General features: G+C 42.7%; 1 protein-coding gene across 1 annotated transcript in view; it reads right to left on the bottom strand.

Moving 5' to 3' along the window:
- Positions 1 to 24,217, bottom strand: part of LOC146783072 (C-type lectin lectoxin-Thr1-like) — a 113,646-nt gene that overhangs the window by 42,179 nt on the left and 47,250 nt on the right. The window contains exon 4 of the mRNA XM_085637271.1: positions 17,686 to 17,826. Coding sequence (XP_085493397.1) covers positions 17,686 to 17,826 — 141 coding nt within the window. The remainder of the gene's footprint in view (positions 1 to 17,685; positions 17,827 to 24,217) is intronic.

The following is a 24,217-nucleotide window of genomic DNA, read 5'->3' as shown; positions in this document are numbered from 1 at the left end:
TGAAAGCAGCAGTTTGGGATTTTACCGGAGAAGATGTAGGTCTGATGAGAAATGTAGATCCAGTAAAGATTACTGTAAAAGAGGGAGTGGTTTACCCAAACATACCGCAATACAGATTGACACCTGAAATAATTGAAGGAACAACACCCATAATTGAAAAAATGATCCAGCAAGGGGTGTTAAGAGAAATATTGAGCAGCCCATGTAATTCACCGATAATGGGACTGAAGAAACCTAACGGAAAGTTCAGAATAGTACAGGATTTGAGAAAAATTAAGTAGAGTGTTGTACCATGTTGTCCTATTGCACCAAATCCATCAGTGATTTTGTATCAGATTCCCCATGATGCAGAATGGTATACGGTAATTGATTTGTGTCATGCTTTCTTTTCAATCTCATTGCATCATGACAGCCAGCCAATATTTTCTTTTAGATATGAAGAACGGATTTTGGCATGGTGCCGAATTCCACAGGGGTATACAGAGAGCCCTTCAATATTTAATCAATTGCTAAAGAAATCTCTGGAAAGTCTGACAATGCCTGAAAACTCAGTCTTGGTCCAGTATATTGATGACCTACTTGTGGCATCAAAAACACGTGAAGCTTGTGAAGTTGAAGTACTGGGTATTTTAGACCCAGCGGTGCAGGGGCACACACCCTATGACTTCTGGGTTCACCCTGTTCCAGACCTACAGAAACACAGAGTCTTCTGGGTGAAGTCAAAGATTCATTTATTGGCTGCAGACCAATTACAGGTATCCTAGAAGTACAACAGCGTGTATGTTCTCAGGAGACTGCTGAAAATCATAGGAAAGGGCTTCTCCTTAAATACAAAATATCATGCTTCAGGCACACATTCCTTGGTTTACGATATGGCCATATAAAGGTATACATTACAAACGAAAAAGCAGTCATGATGACCATCCCACATTCCAGTTCGGCCAGCCCACAATGATTTACACAGTAAGGTTCAGATCCCACATTTGATGTCAATAGACCCCCCAATAAACACAAGCATCTCCTGTTTTGGGAAACAAGTCATAAAGCAGGAACAAGCAGGTGTGAAAGAGATTAGCCGGAGGATTGTGTAGAATGAAAGGGTTTTATGATGGGTCAAGCCCTGATGCTAATCACAGGTGGACGGAGGAAGGGGAGCTCGTGAGACCGGTTTGACCTGGGGCAGCAGAGCCAGCTGCCCAGGTCACAGAGAAGTCAGAGGAGAAGCCCATGTACTGTGAGGCCCGTATTTACTCCATTATAGCCTATGTGAGGGCAATGACAAGATGGCCACTGCTTCCAAAATGGAACCCGCGTAGTGAAGCAGAATAACGTGTACACAGTGCATTTATAGCTAGAACGATATATAAAGCACTCGTACATGCCGCATTTACCATTTGCGGTTTGCTAATACCAAGATAGACAGGGGTAGGGCCCTGTCCCCTACGCGGTCCCGAATATTAAAGTACGACAGACCCTCCTTTTGCCCTTACATAGGCAATCACTATACTCATCTTAATCCGAGTCTAGGTCAATGTTCACAAAGTCATGGAGATGTTGCTGTAGCATCATCCTATTACTTAGTTCGTCCCTCGATACAGGTTTCCTTACACATAAGGTAGCACAGAGGCCACATATCGCAGGAGCACACTGTATGCACAGACAGAACAGGAAAAGAATGGCTAAGATCATTCCAATGACCATCAGAACTTTCCAACCCCAGGCAGATATCAATTCCCAGAACCACCCCATCAGTGACCAGTCTCCCTTATCCACGTGTATGGATTCAGATATTTTATGGAGTTTGGAGATGGCTTGATACACTGTTGGAGCATTATCTGGTATGAAAATGCAGCAACTAGATTGGATGACCTTGCATACCCCACCGCGGTCTGCAAGAATAACGTCTAGAACCATGCGGTTCTGTAAAGTCATAAGGCGATCCGCTTGGAGCTCAGCTGTCAGATTACCAAGGGCACCAGCCGTTACATTGACAGTGGATTCAACCACACGAGTCAGCTGTCTCAGGTTCCTACTATTGACCATAGGTCCCCAACACGGCAGGAAACCCAAGAAGAAGTCTCCCGCTTCTTGACCGGCAGTGTCCTCCTTACTAATCACACCTCTCACAACTCTGGTCTTGTGATAGTCAGAGGCAGCAGTAAATGTCGGCGGTAGCAAGTTCGCAATATAACATGTGCCCGAGAAATCAGGGGGCAACCATGTATATGCTCGATCATTACAGATGAAATATGTGCCCTTGGCAGCCAAAAACGCAGGGGAAAACTGTGACGGGAAAGTGTACGTTTCAGTACAGTCACTCCTTCCCAGTTGAGCTCTAGGATTCTGACCATTACCCTGTAAGCAGAACCGACCCATGTGGGGTACGACCCAGATTGGGGATGAGATTTTTCGCTGTCTTTCACCCAGACTAATACTATACCCCGTCGCGTTCCATCCTACATAAGGTCTCAACTCTTCTTTGGGAATGGATGAGTATGCATCGATATCCCTACTCATATCGGCCACTCCTTTTATCAAAGCCTTATTATTGGTGATAGGTCTAATGGAACGCGGTTGGCGAGGGATGTATGTATCTAGAGCATAGAGAAACATGGTCTGGAATGCCCATGACGATCCATTGTAACTATACGGCAGCACCAGGTAGGGAATACCCTTGTTAATGGTATGTGGCATTAACCCACACACCCAGCAATTGGTCGTATTCATTACTAGTTGGTGCTGGTGCAAGAGCTGGATAAACGAGTTATTTACAAACTCTGATCGTCTGGTCTGTTCGTGCTCAGGCAAAGGGTGAAAAGAGTGAGAGGAGGCAGTAGAAAGAGGTATAGGCTGTTCAGTGGGTTCAATGGGCTTTTGAGCGGAGAAGAACACAAACCCTACAATAAACATCATTATGCTACACAGTGTAAAAAGGCACAAAAATACAAAACATTTACTTTTTACAATTCTACACATCCTTGCGTTAAAGTTAATTTCCTCAATCGGTCTCTCCATCTTAAAAAACTCCATCCTCTACTCGGGCCGCTCGCGGCGGATGAGTTTCTTCTGCTAAGGAGTACGCCTGTCAGTCCAGGGAAACGCCCTAGACCAACCAGAACCGTTGACCTAACGTCTTCGGCCTGTACCCCAAAGTCTTGGCACCGCGACCCTGCGGCAGAACCCGGATGGTGGTTCGAAAAACAAAAATCAAGAAAGTCCTTCAGATGGGAGAGCAAAAATGTGAAAAAGGAAATAGTAAGGAAATCTTTATTTGTCCATGGGTCTTGGTCTCAAATTATAGCGGAGACGGCCAGGTCCTGTTTGGTCTGGAAACAAAAGTTCAGGCTCAGTGGTGTCCAGTCGATTTGATGGTGGCACAGCTTCCTGCAGAATATTGTCACTCTCTTGGTCTGAAACTGTGTCTCTTATGCGTGCGTCACTGAATGGTACAAAACGAGGTACAGTGTCTGTCTCAGAGTCGGCGATACCCTCCTTGACCCACTGGTCATATGGCAGAGGCAAGGGGACTACTTTGCAGTGGGTACCATGGATCCAGTGCTTCTTCCCTTTTACTCGCACCGCTGACCTTGTCGACAGGAGCACAAGGTGAGGGCCGATCCAGCGAGGCTCGTCGTTGCTCTTACGCTGGAAATTTCGGATCAGGACCCACGAGCCAGGGTTGATAGGGTGTCCAGGAGGTTCAGAAGCTTGGGGAAGAGTATCATGTACCTGTTGGTGCAAAACACGCAATTTAACAGTCAAATCATACAGGTAATCGAGTAGTACTGGATGTTCAATCTCACTAAACTTCGTAGGCCTCGGTACGCCCCATACGTTGGCCGGGCGGCCAAAGACGACCTCGTAAGGGCTAAGTCCCACTCGTGAGTGTATGGTCATTCTGGTGGACAGGAGTGCTAAAGGCAGAGCGTCAGGCCATTTAAGACCGGTGCTCGCCTGAATTTTGGCCAGCTTGAGCTTTAAGGCTCCATTGTAGCGTTCTACTAATCCAGCTGATTGGGGGTGATTTGCAGCGTGGAACTTCTGCTTTATCCCTAGCCCTTCACATACATTCTTCATCACTTTACCCACAAACTCACTTCCATTATCACACCACACCATTCTTGGCATCCCAAACCTAGGGAAAAATTCCTTCACAAGGGCTTTGGCTGTGGATAGGGCAGTGTTATCTTTCAGAGAATAAGCCTCTATCCATTTTGAGAAAGCACAAACAACCACCAGTACATATTTCAGGTTGTTGCATCTTTCCATGTGAATAAAGTCCAGCTGCAAAACTTCAAATGGACATGATGGGGGTGCAAAGTGACCAGCTGGAGTTGGGGTTCCCCTACCAGGGTTGTACTTCAAGCATACTATGCAATTCTTGACCACATTCTCTGCACACTTGGGAATCCCAGCATTTTGCCATACTGGAGCCAACAACTTGCATATACCTTTCGTACTGATATGTGCCATTCCATGTGCCATAGTAACCACTGGAAGCACATATGCATCAGGCAATAACCATCGCCTATGTTCTGTCAGATCAATCCAACAACCATTCTCATCCAACTTACCCATACTTTCTCTCCACTTGCTTAACTCTTTCTCTGTGGCTTCAGCTTGAAAGGACTTCACACTCTCTATTGTGTTCTCACACATTCCCACATCATTAACCCATCTTGCGGGACCTGCAACATACATTCTAGTCTTCACATTCTGTGCTGTTTCTTTCGCGGTCTCATCAGCAAACGCATTCCCACGTCCAACATCATCTGTGACTTTCCTGTGCGCACTGCATTTCATGATCGCAACTTGCAAAGGTAGGGTCAGTGACTCAAGGAGATCATTCACCAACTTGCCATTCTGAATTTTAGCTCCATGCGACGTCAGGAACCCACGCTCTTTCCACAGTCGCCCAAAATTATGAGCCACGCCAAAGGCGTACTGGCTGTCTGTGTATATATTTACTCTCATTCCTTCAGATAACACACACGCTCTCGTGAGGGCGATTAATTCCGCTGCTTGGGCCGAATTATGTGGCACTCGTGCAGTTTCCACGACCGTGTGTAAAGTCGTGATAGCATATGCAGCAGTCGTGTCACCATTAGGGAGTTTGAAACATGAACCATCCACCCATAAAGTGCCATCACACTCAGTCAGGGGAGTATCTTTCAGATCTACTCTCCCTTTCGTCTCTTCTTCTGTTCTGAACAGACAGTCATGTTGCTCAATCTCATCTGAGTCTGCTGGGACTGGCAATAATGTAGCTGGATTCAGCGTATTACATCTCTTTATGTGTATGTGATTTGCTAACAGTGTAAGCTCATAGCCTGATAATCGCGCACTAGTCAAGTGTTGTGTCTTGGTCCTATTTAATAATGTGTCTACAGCGTGTGGAACCATAACAATCAATGTGTTGTCCATTACCAAACCAGCAGATTGTCGAATAGACATTGCTGCAGCAGCTGTCGCTCTCAGACAGCTTGGCAATGCCCTCGCTACAGGGTCCAAGGTTGATGAAAAATATGCGCATGGGCGCGGTCTGTCGCCAAAAGGCTGTGTTAACACTGACAACGCACAACCATCTTTCTCGTGAACATACAATGTAAAAGGCTTACTGTAGTCAGGGGTACCCAACACAGGTGCTGAACATAATGCATTACGTAATTCCACAAAACTTTTCTGGCACTCTTCAGACCATGGGATAGGATTCGGTGTGTCTTTGCATGTTAAGGCTACTAAAGGTTTTGCCAACAAAGAAAAACTAGGGATCCAATGCCTACAGTATGAAGTGATGCCCAAGAAAGCACGCACTTCTCTCTGTGTTTTCGGCACACTCAACTGTGCAATGGCTTGAATTCTTTCTGGGGTCAGTTTCCTTCCCTCCTTCGATAAGAGATGACCTAAGTAGGTCACTTCTTGTCGACAATATTGCAGCTTAGAGAGAGACACCTTGTGATGGAAAGCGGATAAATGGCGCAACAGTGACAATGTGGCTTCCTTACAGATTTTCTCAGTATCCGCGGCAATTAGTAAATCATCCACGTACTGAATCAGGATAGCGCCACTAGGTAAAACAAGTGCATCAAGCTGCGCTTTCAAAGCTTGACTGTATATTGATGGACTTTCACAGTAGCCCTGGGGAGCGCGTTTGAAGCGGAAGCTTCGGCCTCCCAGACTAAAACCAAAAATGTCTCTGCTCTCTTCTGCAATTGGGATGCTAAAGAAAGCATTCTTTAAATCAATCACTGAAAACCATGCAGCAGAGGCTGGAATCATTGTTAACAAGGCAGTTATATCAGGGACAACCGGAAACTGTGGCACAACAATCTTATTAACCTCTCTAAGATCAATCACAAATCTGTAAACAGGTGGCTGTGAAGGGTCCGTTCGTTTTAAGACAGGTAAAATCGGACTATTGCAAACGTTGCCTCTTGTCTCTTCAATCACACCCTTATTAATCAAGTCGCTGACAATGTTTAACAATGCTTTCTGGCCTTCATTAGAGATCTTGTACTGGGGAATACGTGGCAGTCTGACATTAGCCTTTAAGGTCACCACATATGGCGGTATCTCCAAGAGGCCCACATCATTGGGACCAGTAGCCCAAAGGGCATCCGGAAGGGATGATAATTCAGGTGGCATTGTATTTTTAGACAAATACATTGGGGAAATCACTTTCTTGCCTAATGTAAGTTGTACTCCTGAAGGAGAACAATACAGTGTAGCGTGCAATCTTTTCAACAAATCTAATCCCAGTAAATTCTCACCACAACCTGTTGTCAGAATCAGGGGTGCTTTCAGCTCGCAAGGTCCAACAGAAAGTGACATGGGACTAGAAATCGGGTTCCTAACCGGGGCGCCAGAAAAACCTACTGAAACATTTATATCGCCAGACAAAGGTGCGCCAGGGAGTTTTGAATGCATGATTGAACTCTTTGCAGCACCAGTGTCTAGCAGAAAAGGTTCCGTTACATTTTCTGTAGTCACCTCAACATACGGTCCACTCTGATCCACTGGCACTGAAACAACTCCCTCTCTCTGTCTATGGCTGTCCTAGTAATCATTATTTTCTGCATCACCGTCCTCTGCATAATAATCATTATTATAATACTGAGCCGTATTACTAGTCGCGTTAGCTTGCTGATCAAAGCTATTGATGGTATTTTGAGGCGGCAGAGGACGCACGTTCTGGGGAGCATTTCCACGCCCTCGGCCTCTAGGAGCTTGCTGACCACCCCTACCTCTTGCGCCATACGCATTACCGTTCCGCTGCATTAATTTAGGACAACTATATTTATAATGACCTTCCTCTTTGCAGTATGAACATTGGTTGGGACCTACAGGGACACGTGGTTGATAATACCCATTCATTTGCTGATTGTTCTGAAACTGTTGGGGTTGGTGATAGACACCTTGGGGTTGCCTATAATTATTCTGACCTCCACGTGGCGGATAGGCCTGCTGTAAAAGGACCTTTGTCTTTAATTCCTTCGTTTTCTTTTCTGTTCTATCTTTCTCATCTTTATCTCTATTTTCATAATACTGTGCAGTAGCCAGTATTTGCGCTGAAGAAGAAACAGCCCAAGAACTCTCTGAGTCTTTCAACTTTTTACACAGGTCAGGAAGTAAATTCTGCACAAACTTATCCACAAACAGCCGTTGGCCACCCTCAGTACTCATATCCTGCCCACTGTGATCAATAAACGTTTCTTCAAACCTAGTAAAGAAGTCGGACACTGTCTCATCTTTCTTCTGCTTACATGCAGATAACTTGTCCCAGTTTACGCGCATCGCAGGCATTATTGTCTTCATATACGTGATGATTCTACCAGGCAGTTCAGCTACTAAAGGTTCTGGTTTCGCGCCACCAGTTTGTCTAGCATCAGCAGCAACGATGTTAGCCCATGTATCCCCTAGTTCTGCATCGTGATCTACATTACGAATTGATCCCCATAGAGGTTGTGGAACAACATTACCAAACAACATGTCTATGTCGGCCAGATTCATAACGCATGACCCTGCCGTCTGTGACAACTCTTTATAATAACCTGCTGGGTTTTTACGGGGATCAGGTAAGGACTGCTTAAGCGCTAACACCTCTGAACGCTTCCATGGAACATGCACCTAAACACGCTGGAAATGCGCTGGCACAGCGGCGATACCGGCACCGGCATCAGCTGCAACTGCTTCCTTCCATACCGGGGGAACTTCTCTCATGGGGTATTGTCGCGCTTTTACCTTTTTCCCCACAAGGACATCTTGTTCAAACAATGACTGTTGACAATCATCATTCCTAAAGGACAATACAACCGCAACTGCTTTATCTACTTCGCGGTCCACAATTATACCAGTTCCAAAATCAAACCTCACTCTACACAATTCCTGCGGGCTTGGATTTTTACCACTATCCTCCAATTCTTCACAGAGAATTTCGCACATTTTCTCAAACACATATCTCTGTTTTGGGGCATCCCATTGATGGAAAACGTTGACAACTGATTCCACATCATACAGTGAAGGGAAAACAATCCATCTACGCGCCATGTTATCTATTACCTTTTTCTCATCGGGGTTAGGCAATTGACTGCGCAGTTGCTTACGCTGCAAACCAGGAGTCGCACCAGATGACTCAAAGAGAGGAGACATTAATGTAGTAACCACATTAGCTAAGCGCTGTCGCGCTGAAGGAGAAGCTGAGACGAAAACAGGGGGATAAACAGAGGGGAGAAAAGAGGATGTAGAAACAGGTACTGGAGTGGTGCAAGGAAGAGTGTCAGAAGAGGCAGCTGCTGTATTAGGCAAAGTCGCAGGAAGTGCGGGGGCAGTTGGAAGCACAACTGGCGGCCCTTGAGAGGGCTGCGCTACATGGATAAGAGCCGGCTGCAAAGCAGCTGGCGGTTGCGGCAAGGCTTGCAATATATTCACTGGAGGTGGCATATTCACAAGCTGGGGAGGTGCCGTGGCATTTTGAGCATACGGGGGTGGCGAACTCAACAAATGTGACATCAGGGGATCTTTCTCCTTTTCTTCTAACTCATTCTGCTTAGAATGTGGTAAAGCTGGGTAACATTTGTCAATCCCTAACTTGCGCTGCCTGTGCAATTGCTCACTCATCTGCTCCTCCTCATTGTCTTTAAATTGTACAGCTGCTTGCATTACTGTCATACCTTTCTCTCTCTTATTCTTTTTCGCTAGCTTAATTTCCTTTTGTTTGGCTTCCTTTCGCCATAAGCGGAAAGAGTCAAACATCGCCGGCCGGGCTTTCTTCTTAAACAATTTAATTTCCAAATTATCTAAAATATCGATATCAAAACTACCATTTTGGGGCCATTTTAAAACACCGTCTTTCCTAGTGTAGTGGATCCACACTTCGTTATATGCAATGGGGCCTACGCCATGTTTTACATAGAGCTCATAAGTTGGAGTTCCAACCGGAGGAACCGGACATGATTCCTCTAGCTGGAAATCTTTTCCACAACCCAAACAGAATAATCTACCAAATATTCCAGAACCAGGCATCTTCGCTCACTAGTCTAGATCCAAACGTCAAAGGATTATCGATTACGATATTCTCGTGAATACACGAGTCCTCTGGTTTTGGCGTTTGCAAACTCCAAATCACTAATTCAAATGATCCCGAAGGATACCAAAACAAATGGGAGACGCTCCACTTATACTTAACTGAATATTGCTGATCGATGGCGTCACCAGAAGACTCTCTCGATTGTTTCGCTCTCTCAGATTCGTCAAGGGTCCAAAACAGGTCGATTAATCAGGGCAGCAGTCCTTCGTAGCCGTCGGGACGCGGAGAACCTCGCAGAAAAGACTTTCGGACCACGTCGACATGCAGGGGTCGATGAAGTGGCGGCCTTCCTCCAGAATTTCCACACGAAGCTCCTCACGAACCTCTGGCTTGGACTGGTACCGCTGAAATCGTCCCGAGTTGGGCGCCAAACTGAAGTACTGGGTATTTTAGACCCAGCGGTGCAGGGGCACACACCCTATGACTTCTGGGTTCACCCTGTTCCAGACCTACAGAAACACAGAGTCTTCTGGGTGAAGTCAAAGATTCATTTATTGGCTGCAGACCAATTACAGGTATCCTAGAAGTACAACAGCGTGTATGTTCTCAGGAGACTGCTGAAAATCATAGGAACGGGCTTCTCCTTAAATACAAAATATCATGCTTCAGGCACACATTCCTTGGTTTACGATATGGCCATATAGAGGTATACATTACAAACGAAAAAGCAGAGTCATGATGACCATCCCACATTCCAGTTCGGCCAGCCCACAATGATTTACACAGTAAGGTTCAGATCCCACATTTGATGTCAATAGACCCCCCAATAAACACGAGCATCTCCTGTTTTGGGAAACAAGTCATAAAGCAGGAACAAGCAGGTGTGAAAGAGATTAGCCGGAGGATTGTGTAGAATGAAAGGGTTTTATGATGGGTCAAGCCCTGATGCTAATCACAGGTGGACGGAGGAAGGGGAGCTCGTGAGACCGGTTTGACCTGGGGCAGCAGAGCCAGCTGCCCAGGTCACAGAGAAGTCAGAGGAGAAGCCCATGTACTGTGAGGCCCGTATTTACTCCATTATAGCCTATGTGAGGGCAATGACAAGATGGCCACTGCTTCCAAAATGGAACCCGCGTAGTGAAGCAGAATAACGTGTACACAGTGCATTTATAGCTAGAACGATATATAAAGCACTCGTACATGCCGCATTTACCATTTGCGGTTTGCTAATACCAAGATAGACAGGGGTAGGGCCCTGTCCCCTACGCGGTCCCGAATATTAAAGTACGACAAAGTAGACACAATAGCATTACTGAATCACTTGGCAGATGGAGGGTTAAAGGTATCTCCAGCCAAATTGCAGTTCTGTAAGAAGGAAGTCCAGTATCTGGGACACAATATTGAGAAATGCCTGAGAAAAGTGACCATTGACAGGATCAAAATCATCAGAGGAATGAGAGCCCCAATGACACAAAGAGAGGTGAGAATGTTCCTGGGAATGGTGGGTTACTGTCGTCAGTGGATAAGTAACTTTTCCCTGATTGCCAAACCATTGATTAAATTGACCAAAAGTGAGGTGAAAGACCCATTAGAACTAAACCCAGAAGAAATGGCTGCATTCAGAGAGTTAAAAGACAGACTATGTGAAGCTCCTGCCCTAGGAATGCCTGACTACGAAAAGGAATTTGAGCTGTATTGTAGTGAGAGAAATGGATGTGCACTTTCAGTGTTAATCCAGAAACATGGACGTCTGAGGAGGCCAATTGCCTATTTCTCAGCAACTCTTGACCCAGTAGCTGTGGGTTTACCAGGTTGCCTAAAAGCAGTAGCTGCTACCTGCAAAAGTCTGGAACAAAGTGAGGGAATCATAATGGGATACCCTGTAAGGGTATTTGTACCTCATGATGTGGCAATCCTTTTAACAAGGAGCCGGACACAGTTCATGTCTCATAGTCGGCTGACTAAATATGAGAAAGTCATTCTTGGTGCAACTAATGTAAGCCTGGAGAGATGTGTGAATGTGAATCCAGCAACACTGTTGCCTGATGCCGAATGTGTGGGAGTGAGAAATGACGTTGATCATGACTGCTTGGATGTACTTGATTACTGTACAAAGCCAAGGCCAGACATAAGAGATCTGCCACTGCCTGAAAGTGATCATGTGTTGTTTGTGGATGGATCTTGTCTGAGAACAGATGAAGGAGTGTTGAGTGCTGCATATGCTGTGTGCAAAGTCTCGGAAGTTGTGGAAGCATCACCTTTGAAAGGAGTTAAATCCGCTCAGGTGGCAGAATTGGTGGCACTGACAAAAGCATGCAAGATTGGGAGAAGTGTGAGAGTGACTGTGATGACTGATAGTCAGTATGGCTTCGGAGTTGTCCATGATTTTGGCCAGCTATGGCTACAAAGAGGTTTCCTGACCTCAAGTGGAACTCCCATAAAGAATGCTGAAGTGGTTGGAAAACTTCTAGAGGCGATACAGCTGCCTAAAGAACTAGCAGTTGTAAAATGTGCTGCTCATGGTCATGGTGATGATTTTGTAACTGTGGGAAACAAGTTTGCCAATGACATAGCACAATACTGTGCAAGAAACAATCATTCGATTAACAGGAGTAAAGAGCGAGAAATGTCTTCTTGTTCCTTAATGTTTACTAATGAGGTGGGAACATGGGAGGAAGTAAAACAGCTGCAGGATGAGGCAGGAGATGAAGAAATGAGAGATTGGGTGAAAGCAGGTTGTGCACCTAGAGAGAAAGATCATGTGTGGGTCTATAGGGATGGAAGACCAGTCATGCCAAATAGCATGCTATCAACAATGGCAAGGATGTATCATGGCCAAGGACACCTGGGAAGGGATGCTATGATAAGAGCCTTTAAGCAAACCTGGTACAGTCCGAAGTTCAGACTGATAGCAGAAAGTCTCTGCCAGAGATGTCTGATATGTCAGCAATTCAATCCTGGAAAGAAAACAGTGGTGAGCCTAGGAACAATAGGCAGGGAGGGAGGACCCTTCACAAGAATGCAGATAGACTTCATTGAAATGCCCCCAGTCAACAGATTGAGGTATGTCTTGGTGGTGGTCTGTTTGTTCTCCAGGTGGGTGGAGGCATATCCAACAAGAAGAAATGATGGGATAACAGTGGCCAAATTACTGTTAAGAGAGTTCATCCCAAGGTACGGGTTCCCAGTAACCATTGAATCAGACAGAGGAGGACATTTTTATAATGAAATCATGGGTCTAATTTGTGAAGCATTGAGTGTACAGCAGAAGCTACATTGTGCTTACCGACCAGAGGCTTCTGGTGTGGTTGAACAAATGAATGGTACCATCAAAAACAGAATTGGCAAAATGTGCTTAGCCACAGGAATGAAATGGCCCGATGTCTTGCCTCTTGTCCTGATGACCATTAGGTCTACTCCAGACAGAACAACAGGTTTGAGTCCACATGAAATTATCATGGGACGTGCTATGAGACATGCATATGTACCAGTGAACAAGCTGATGACTATAACTGATTACATGATTTTGGATTACTGCAAAGGCCTGGCTGACGCAGTTCATTCTGTGTTTCACCAGGTTGGAGAAGACGCCACCACACTTGAAAAGAAACCAGCCCATGATCTGAGCCCAGGGGACTGGGTAAGGATAAAAGTCCACAGAAGAAGGAATTGCCTGGTTCCAAGGTGGGAAAGGCCAAGACAAGTCATCTTGACAACAACGTCTGCTGTGAAGTGTGCTGGAGTGAAAAATTGGATACATGCAAGTCACACACTCAGAGTTCCAAATCCAAGAGATGGTACTGGAAAAGAATACTTTGAAGAATCAGATTCCAGTGATGATGCAGACAGTGAGGCAGTAAGAAGGAAAAAGAATCCTGAAAGTGGGGAAAGTGAGTCAAGGGAAATTTTCATCCCACCTGAAGAGGTTCTGAAGAGAACAGTGCAAACTGCAGAAGCAAGTTCAGACTCAGAACAATTACCTGAGGTTCCAATTGACAGTGACCAACACAAAAAGAAAGAAAGAAAAGAAAAGAACATTCCAACAGAAGAGACACCTGAATCACATGAGGAAGTTGGACAAGTTCCACCTGAGATAAATATTGAAGAAAAAGGGACAGACAAAGACAGTGAGGGACAGATTGCGGAAAAACCCCGAGGAGGTGTAGGGAACATCAACAACAAGCTAGGTGAAGGGACAAGTAGACAGCAAGAAGATTGCGTGTCGGAGATCCGAGGAGGGACAGAAGTAGGGAAGTCTCAATTGGTGGAAAAAGAGACTGTTGGAGAAAAGGAAGTTGTTGGGGAAAAGAAAACTGTTAATGAACAAGAGGCAACTAAGACAGAGTTTGAGGAAAGTGACAATGAGACACATGGAGGACGAGTTCTGTGAAAGAGAACTTGGCTTGGAGAAAGAAACAATAAAGAGGGAAAACAAAAGAGAAATGCTAAAGGTGATCTCTGGCCAAATAAGATAAAGAGACTAAGGTATAGACTGACACGAGTTAACTCTTCGAAAGCTGAACAAGTGAACGAAGTGTCAAGTCAAAACCCAACCAAAGAAGAAGAAACAAAGATACCTGAGAGAACTAAAAGAATAAGGAAACCAAACCAGAGGTACAAGTCACCGGAATGGACGTATGTGGAACTGCCTGAACAAGGAGAAGAGGCGGACAGCCAAGGAAGTCCAGAGGAGGCTTTGCTGAAGGAGGTTGCTGAAGAAGAAGCTGTGGGAATCCTGAGAGTTATCTTGTCCGACATTGGAGAAGAGACGGATGTTCAGGACCTGATACAGTTTGATGATGATGATGAAGAGACAGTGAAAAGTGATGAAAATCCAAACTGAGTAAATCCAAGGAAAATCACTTGGAAAAGAGAAGAAAAATAATACTAAAATTACTAGATTGTAATAATCTGGTGGGTACTTGCTGCCCTTAAAAGTTCAGTAGAGGAGTAGAAGAGGCTAAGTCAAAAGACACGGTCAAATTAACAAAATGGCTAACACTAACAATAATCAAAGTAGATGTACCTTTCTGAAAAGATGGTGCAAGATGTGCTGCTGCTGTACAGGTTTATTAATGCTGCTTTGGAGCGTGCTTGCTCTACTGATTTCATTTAGAGTCACTATAGACACTTTAGAAGGTCATACTGAGAACAAAACTAATATAGGGAAAAGTTCACAGAAAATAGTACCGACTAGAACTAGCAATATACATATACATAAGGATAGGTCATTTATTGATTTTTCTAGCAATGTTTTTTCTAAATTGTTGTATGAGTACGTAAAGACAATGGAAGTAAGGGATTGCTACGTCTGCATGCAATTACCTGCCTCTGTTTCGGAAGGAGTGACATATCATCATCTTCCGTCTAGGTATAGAATTTCCTGTAGTGTGTTGATTAGTATATTTTACCAGTTAGGGAAATTAGATTATAATATGTCTAATGTAGATAATATTCTTGGGCAGTTACCTATGAATAAAGCACTGAATCCTGCAAAGGAAGCTAACACTTTAGGTGAGATTGTTTTTAGAAACCAAAAAATTAACATTAGAATATGTTTTTAGAAATAATTTAACTTGCAGTTTGAAAGGAGAAGAAAAGAATTTTCTAGACATGGTTGAGAAAGGAAGATTGAACATGCACAAGAAAGCAGAAGGGCATAAAATGAGTGACACAATGGGGGATATTGAGAAAGAAAAGGAGTTGAAAAATGGAGCCAGTCCAACTATGGCTATAGATGCCCCACAGAAAGGAAAACTGTGCATTACCAGGAAGAGATCCCAGTATGATTATTATTTCATAGGGACTAATGAGTGCCATGATACATACTTTATTGCAACCGGATGGGGATTTAGAGGAGGAGAAGATCCAGTTTTCCCGGGAGTGTATTATATTTGTGGGAACAAGGCTTATTACCGTTTGCCTGACCATTGGTTTGGTACATGTTATGTTGGCCTGGTCTTTCCAAAGATTTTTCACATGGATAGAGTAGATGATGCTGAACAAACTAATTTATTAACACGCTATAGAAGAGAAACATGGACAGAAAATGTAGGAGATATTTTTGGAGCTTTAATTCCAGCAGTGGGAATTTCTTTAAATGTATTTGGCATTCGGAAGCTGTCAACTGTGGTGGATCGCTTGTCAACAAGCACCGCCGGAGGCTTTCTTTTGGTTAATACAGAAATGGTTGCTTTGCGTGCTATGGCGATGCAAAATCGACTTGCCCTTGACATTCTTTTGGCAAAAGAGGGTTGAGTCTGTGGAATGCTGAAAGTTCAACATTGTTGCACTTACATTCCTGACGAAAGTAAAGATCTAAAAGTCTATATCAAAAATATTACTGATTTGCATGGAGAATTAGTACCACTGGAAGCTGAAAGTATCTGGACTAGAATGGCTAATAAGATGATTGCTATTAAGAATTTTATAGCTAAAATAGGTAGTACCATTTTTGGTAAGATATTATTTCCATTAACCTGTGTAATTGTTGCATTATTGATCCTTAGATTAGGGTGTATGTGTTGTAGATATAGAAGAAATAAAAAGAAAATCACAAAAGAAAATGTTAAAAGGAGACAAAAGAAACCAGAAAGAGATCCACAAGAAATAGAATTAGAAGAGCTAAGAGAAAGCATGTATATAAAAACTAAAAAGGAAGATGAGATGGAAACAAGGGTTTAAAAACATGAACAAGAAGATATTTTGAATTCTTTCAAAAGGGGAAACTAAATTGATTTTTGGGGTTTTGATTTTTGTGGTGATTAGTTATCACCAAAGGGGGGATTGATGGAGCACGGTTTTACTTTAAAACCGAATACCTGTTTCATTTTTGCATGTTATAACTAAAAGTACTACTGATTAATTATTAAGTATTAAAAGTTTGTCAAATGTTGTCTAATCAACCTTATTAACAAGAGAATTACACGTGGGAATGCTATTGCATGGCTACAATAATAAGTGAACTAAGTTGGTGAGCAAACTGACAAGAAATCGATGTTGCTTATGTGATGTTATTGTGTTTGTGCTTATAATTAATATGCATTAATAGTTTTTGATGTCGCAAATGGCTAGATAAATACACACACATAAGGGTATTAGCAGGGGAATAACACTGTTTAATCATTTCCGTGCAGTAATTCTGTTTTATGTTTATTTTTACTTAAGTTGACTGATGTGGCCTACTACAAAATGGCTACCACCCGCAGCCTGCATTCGAGTAGATGGAAATTTTACAAAAAAAAGGCTTTGCGCTGCCTGTGACCTTGCACCTCCGATGAACTGAAAAGCCATGAGCATGATGACAAGTCCGGGAAATCTGCCAAGTGCCCCTGGAAGATGGAGTTGTTGCAATATTGAAATATTGACTTCATGAACTTATAATGATCCCACCATTTGATACAAATTTACCCAGTAGAGACATCCGTAGATGTATCGAAATATTCATGGACATTCAATTTTTCGATTCATTATTTGGGACAATCTATGTGTGAGAAAATCTCGCACAATATCGAAAATGTACCAAGATGACATTATTTCTGCCATTCATCCGTTCTGAACAAAGAATTGTAACTTTATAGAATGTAAATTTTAGTATAAATATTAGCAGACTAGAGAGGTCTAGTGCCACTTCTTCCCGAGCAGATGATCTGAGGTCCCTAGGCTGACGGAGAGGACGATGACTCTACATGACGGCAGGAAACTCTAATTCTTCTACAGAGGACCGGTTCTGACTTAGGATCTGACATTTAGACAGAATAGGTAAATATGAGGGAAATGATTTTGCATTTAATTGGCTTTTCTTACAATTTTAGATAAACATATAATTCTGTTTGAATCTCTGTGTCGGGTGATTATTTCTGGTCATGTTTATTGAATTTATTTGTGTATTCTTTGAAATGTTTTTCGCTAGATTTAAAAGCAACTAGCTGGTCGCATTGACCCCAAAGTACAGGCAGATCAGATAGGTATTAAAAGGTGTGTGTTTCCCCTTATACATGGCACGGATAATAGTGGTAGGATGAATGTTGGTGTAATGGGCCCCACCAGCGTGTGATGTGTGTGTGCGTGTGTGACTGTGATACCGCTCCGTCCGTGGAAGTGGAGGGGATTCGGAAGCTCAGATCTGCACCAACTGCACAATATACCCAGAGTCTTACCTTATCATTTGACAGTGCTCCAATCCAGTAAGCTTCACTATTTGTATAGTTGTGTAATCTTCCCATCAGCAGATATATGAAGTGATTCTCTTCTTCGCTGTGGACGGATGCAAGATGAGCCCCAAAGGTTTTACAATTTTCCTTGAAGGGGAGAAAGAGATTAGTTTGGGGGCAGAGGATGAATTTACCATTCAGTTGCTATTTCACATCAAGTCTATACACGTATACATTACATGCGTCACTCTTGTGCCATTAGAGTAGTTGAACCCCTAAGCACCCTCTGCCATAGTTCCCTCAGCTCAGAGTGAGCTGCCTTCACCCCCACCTTACCTCTATAGTTCAGAGTAGGAGCATAATGTTAGTACAACGTACAGCCACCGTGCGCTTCGGGGGCACCATTCCTTTTAGAAGTGTGTTTTGCGAACTCTGAAGGACGTTTCAAAAGATAAACACTGCAATACGTTACTAAAAACTGAAATACTTGAATCTGTTTATTTTTTAAAGCTGAGCTTTTTTAATCTGCATTTGCAATTTAAACCTTGAACTTTACACAGAGGAAGGTGGTGCTTTGGGGAAAACCATGACATTGAGAGAGGGGAAAACCATGACATTGAGAGACACCTTCCTGGTCGGCGCTCTAGTTGTTCCCACCCGGCAGCATAAAATGGCGTGGCTGATTTGTTAGTGCAACGCGCTGCCACCATGCGCTTCGAGGCACAACTGTTTTTAGATGTCTGTTTTGTGAACTCTAGCATGTTTTGAAAGCTAAATACTGCAATCCAATCATAAAAACTTAAAAACTTAAATTATTATTTTTTTTTTAAATCAAAAATATTTTAATCTGTATTTGCTCTTTAAAACTTGAACTTTGCAAAGAGGAAGGCGGTGTTTCGGGCGAAAACTACGATTTTGAGAGATACCTTCCTGGTCGGCACACTAATCAATCCTAGCCAGCACCATAAAATTAAGCCCGTGGTGAGGTCATGGAGCGGACGTGTGCATCGAGCACGATGCTGGTGAACCAAAGACGCGTCAAAGGGAGCCTTTTAACAGAATGTTCAAAAAAAGAAATTTAATTGGAGTCCAAAAGAACAAACAGTTATTTAGGATATCAAAGAAATCTTGACTCATGCCCCTGCGTTAAATTAAATATGTAAGTGGTCACAACTGCAATAGAACTATAGATGCCAGCTCAGTGGACTCAGGCACAGTATTGTGTCAGAAGGCTTAAACCGCAGAAGCTATAGTAGGTTTTGCTTCAAGAGCGTTATCTTCTACTGAAAGGAAATATAGTACTATAGAAAGGGAAACACTTGCCTGTGCATGGGCTATAGAAAAATTCAAAGCCTACGTGTGGGGCACTTCTTTGACTTTGTGTATTCGTCATAAAACATTAATGTATTTATTGAGTGATAAGGGCATGTCATGTGCATCTTCAAGACATCAGAATCTTATCTAAACTGCAAGAGTATAACTTTGATGTAAGATATATACCAGGAAGCACCAACTTTAGAGCTGATTGTTTATCTAGATTACCTATAACAGAACAAGGTGAGGAAGCCACGATGGATATGTTGGGAAATGAATGTGTGGTCGCTAACACGGATTTCATATATAAGTGCAATGGTGCTGTTACTAAATCTGAATGGAATGCAGCATGTGATAATTACACTGTTCTTAAGGATGTCCAACAGGGTTGGCCCTCAGTCAGAAATTTTAAGGGTGGCTTGTATGTATTTTGCCAATTAGCTGATCAGCTAACTGTGGAAAATTATATCTTTATAAGGACTGGGAAAATTGTGGTTCCCAAATGCTTAAGGGCTAAAGTCATAGAGAGCGACATCCACCAAAACAATTAGGATGTTGTTTTTGGTGGCCTTATATGGACAGTGATGACACGTTTGTAAATAATTGTCATGAATGTATTCTATCCAACAAACATTGGAAGACTCAGGATTCCCCTTTGACTACCACACCTCTGCCTCATGGCCCATGGTGTAAAGTGGCTCTGGATATAGCAGGTCCTATTTTACCTTTACTTTTCTATGCCAAATATTTAGTATTAATGATTGACTATTACTGGAAGTGGATATATTATGATTTTGTGCAAGAAACATGAACACATGTTGTTATCGAATTTATGGACAGAGTTTTTGCCTTGGAAGGTTATCCAGAAGCATTATTTTCAGACAATGGTGTGCAACTAGTGTCAGATAATTTGAAGTCTTTTCTAAGGAACCAAGGTATTAAACACCATAATGTAGCGTTGTACTCACCTCAATCCAATGGTGCTGTGGAGAGGGCCAACAGGCTGTTAAAGGAAGGTATTCAGATGGCTCTCACATGTGGTAAAGATTTATTTAAGTTTGTTCAGGACAAAGTCTGGGCTTACGATTATACCCCTCACAGTGTGACAGGTGTATCACCATTTTTAGGGGCAGACAGTCTCAAATTGGATTATGTCCCACTTGGTTGAAAGACATATCACCTGGAACTATTGATGAAGTTGTAGATTTAAAGAAACTAGAAGAAAAAGTTCATAACACACAAAACAGAACGATTGCGTATCATGACAAGAAAAGAACTAGAGGCATGGAAGTGGTTTATGACGGGTCTTGGCTTATGTTAAAGGACATGAGATTTAGGAGGTCCAAAGTTGAATTCAACTTTTATGAATCTATTAAAGTAGTTAAAGTTGCATTTTCCTCCATTCTCTTGGAAGATAGACGTTGCTGGGCAAAGAGAAATTTGGTATTATAAAGTGGATTTCAAAGAACTGTAGTGAGAAATAAGTTACAACAACAACAGCCAATTGTCTCATTCTTCCATATTTAACTGCTACCACTATAGATATGAAAAAAAAATATTCTGACATTTAAGACAACAATTCATCTTTAATTGCGCAAAATAGTGGGCATCCGTCATTACAGGTGGGTTCAACCACCAATCGGAAAATCACCAGGATGAATTGTGATGTTATTGATGTGATTTAGGAAAATTCTTCCGTTGATAGTGATACCACTGTTGCTCTTAATAATGGAATGGGTACAAACATGAGTGGCAGGATCTCAAACAAACCAGTTTATCTGCAAGATCTTTCGGTCTGAAATTGTGTGTTTTATCTTATTTGTTTTTTTGTTTGTTTTTTTAAAGGGGGAATGATGTGTTGTATGGAATTCTTAACATATATTATATTGCAGGCGCTTGTTGCTGGGCTATGTAGACTTCCATTTTCAAATGTAAGCCTGCCTCTTCTGACAGACATTCCCCATTCTGCTGTTCGAGATACTGATCTGTCAGTTTCTTGGCTGAGTTAGTTACTGGATTGGATCACAGTAGTGGAGATCGTCAGAGGATGGGCTCTATGCAATGAACTAAGTAGAATAAAGTTTCATAGGATATTCATAAACCTATGTAATACTGTCTTCATTGCTACCTCCTGACAACTTGTTGCCAGTTGGATGAACAAATCCTGTCTCAAGCTCAACGGGGATAAGACAGAGCTGATGATACTCGGAAACAGTTTCAATTCCCACTTGAACTTGGGCTGGCCAAAATGCCTGGGTTCCCCTCCCACCCCAAGACAGCTGTAAAAAATCTGGGACTATCGCAACACATATCTTTGTCCATGGAAGCCCAGGCTGCAAAGCTCTTGGCCAGCTGTCATGGCAATCTTAGAATACATAACATCATGTACTTACTCCCCCCACTCTCCAGAAATCTTGTGGGCCAGGCATTGATTCTTTCTCAACTGGACTATGAAATCTCACTCTACCTGGGAGCTCCAAAAATTGTCACCAGAAAACTCAAAGTAGTACAGATTTCTGCAGCCCAGATTCTGTTGAATTTCCCCAGAAATACCTCAGCACAACAGGCCTTAGCATCCCTCCACTGGCTCCAAGTTGCTCAGAGGACCGGACAAGGGCCTCCTTATTTCTAGGGCTCTGATCTCTTTCTACACTCTCTGTAGAACCCTTCAATCTTCCAAAGCTTGACAGGCTGTGGTCCACATCACAACAAAATAAGATGTGGGGTAAGGTCCTTCAGCTATAATGTGGCCAAACTATGGACTGCCCTCCAGCACACTTTGTAAAAACTGACAATAATTTGTCTTTCCGGAAACTTTTAAAACCTGTCTATTTGAAAACATACCTCCCTAGAGCATGTGGTTAAGACTATGATGCACTGAGAGTACTAGTATGCCCATGGGTAGCTGCATGCTCTACAAATGTAGAATAGAATGGAATAGAATAGAATAGAATAGAATAGAATGGAATAGAATAGAATAGAATAGAATAGAATAGAATAGAATAGAATAGAATAGAATAGAATGGAATGGAATAGAATAGAATAGAATAGAATGTAATACAATGGAATGGAATAGAATAGAATAGAATGGAATAGAATAGAATAGAATAGAATAGAATAGAATAGAATAGAATAGCGCCTTGCTCATATGAAAAAAACACTAAGGATTTTTCAGTCAGCCATACACATATGTTTCTACCCAAGTGGCAGCAAAACGTCTGTGAGCATTACACTACGGCATGGAGAATCTGCTGTGTTTGTCAGTGTGGCCAGAGCAGCAGGTAATTGGGTAGCACGCGAAGTACAGAAGGTTCAATGCTGCTTGCTCGCAGGTGCCCATCAAGGTTTCTTCGGGAGTAATTTTCTAGTTGTGCCAAAAACTATATTTAATGCTTTTAAGGTGCCTGGGGGCATATGTATCAACATCACCATTTGCGATTCTCAAATAGCGATTTTTAAAGAATCGCTATTTGAGAATTGCAAAACGGGATGTATTTAAAAAATTGCAAACTTTTTGCGATTTCTTAAAATTCCTTAATTGCTATTAGCAAATTGCGAAATCGCAATTAAGGAATACCTGCCCATTCATTTCTATGGGCCAGGAGACCCATAGGAATGAATGGGAAGTAATTCTCAAATAGCGAATCGCAATTTGCTAATCGCAATTTGAGAATAATTTCAAAGGTGCAAGGGTGTCATGATGACACCCTGATGCACCCCTGAAATTAGCATGTGTGTGCATATGGCGCACATACATGCCCTAAGGGCATGTATGAGCGCCACGTGGCACTTTGTAAAATTCAAAAAAGTGCTTTTTGAAGGGAAATCGCAAATTACCACCAACTGGAAGTTGGTGGTAATTTGCGATTTCTTAAGGATAATTCGCACAACTTGGGTGCTTTTTACATATCATTTAAGAAATCGCAATTTGCGATTTCTTAAATGCTTACGCAAAATTAAGAAATCGCTAAATTAGCAATTCCTTAATTTTGCGATGGGATTTGCCTCATACATCCCGATTACCGATTTTTTAATCGCAAACGCTGTTATTTTGCGAAACGCAGCGTTTGCGATTAAAAATTCGTTTGATACATATGCCCCCTGGTGTTTTAGTATTCACAAACAGCAATTTCTCTCTATTTTTTGATATGGTAGAAATTATTTTAAATACCGTTTTCAGCTTTTGGAGGCCAGCATTGGCTTACTAGATAGTTTGTTAGATTTATGGTGGCGTAAAGATTTCCGCCCTCCTCCCAACACATACATGTAGTAAAGAATCTAGGAGTCAAATTTTACACCTCACTATCCTTTTGACAACAAGAGCTCACGGTGGCCAGCATGTGCTTCCACCTGATAAAGTCACTCAAATGGTTTTTCGACCTACTACATTGTGTGGCTAGAAAGACAGTGGCAGTGGCCCTGACAACATCTAGACTGAATTACAGTGCCAGCTTATATGCAGGGACTAATACATCTGTCCTGAAGAAACTGCAGATTGTCCAACATGCAACTGCACGCCTCGTACTATAAATGCCTTGAGGTGCCACAGCAGCCTTATAATCCCTACACTGGCTACCCATCTATAAAAGAGTCCTTTTTAAGATCCTGCTAATCACCTACAGAGCTGTAGATCATCAGGGCTGAGGTATCTTAGGGCCAGAGTCAAACCGTTTGTGATGCATCGCCTCCTCAGGTCCTCATCAGCGAACATCCTCAAGCCTCTCAGCTTTAGGTACATCTTAAAAGGTGGCAAATCAGTGGCAGCCCTAGGGACTAAAGCCTGGAACTCTTTGCCTATTAACCTCCGGTTTTCTCAGACAGAACACATTTTTAGGAAATCCCTGAAAACCTGGACCTTCGGAGCCTCAGACTCCCTAGTTCTTTCACTTATCTTATTTTGCAGGACACATGCTGAATGTTATTTATGGGCTCGCCATAGCGAATATGCGATGTTACAACGCATGCGATACATTGCATGCCATTACAACATGGCCGTTACAATGACCGCGTTGTTACATTGCATACCATTACAATACAAGTCGTTACAGCGACTTGCTGTAGGGGCACCAGGATGTTTGAATAGTATCATTTACTATTCCAACTCCTGTCTGTCCAACCGTAGGGAAGGGGTTGGATTTTAAATCCAACACCTTCTGCCCCCTACAGCAAGTCGTTGTAACAACTTGCATTGTAATGGTTTGCGATTTAACAATGCGGTTGTTGT

The sequence above is a fragment of the Triturus cristatus genome, chromosome 12, assembly GCF_964204655.1.
Source record: "Triturus cristatus chromosome 12, aTriCri1.1, whole genome shotgun sequence".
Lineage (NCBI taxonomy): Eukaryota > Metazoa > Chordata > Amphibia > Caudata > Salamandridae > Triturus > Triturus cristatus.
Note: the sequence above shows the minus strand (reverse complement) of the source record. Positions and strands in the feature narration are given on the sequence as shown.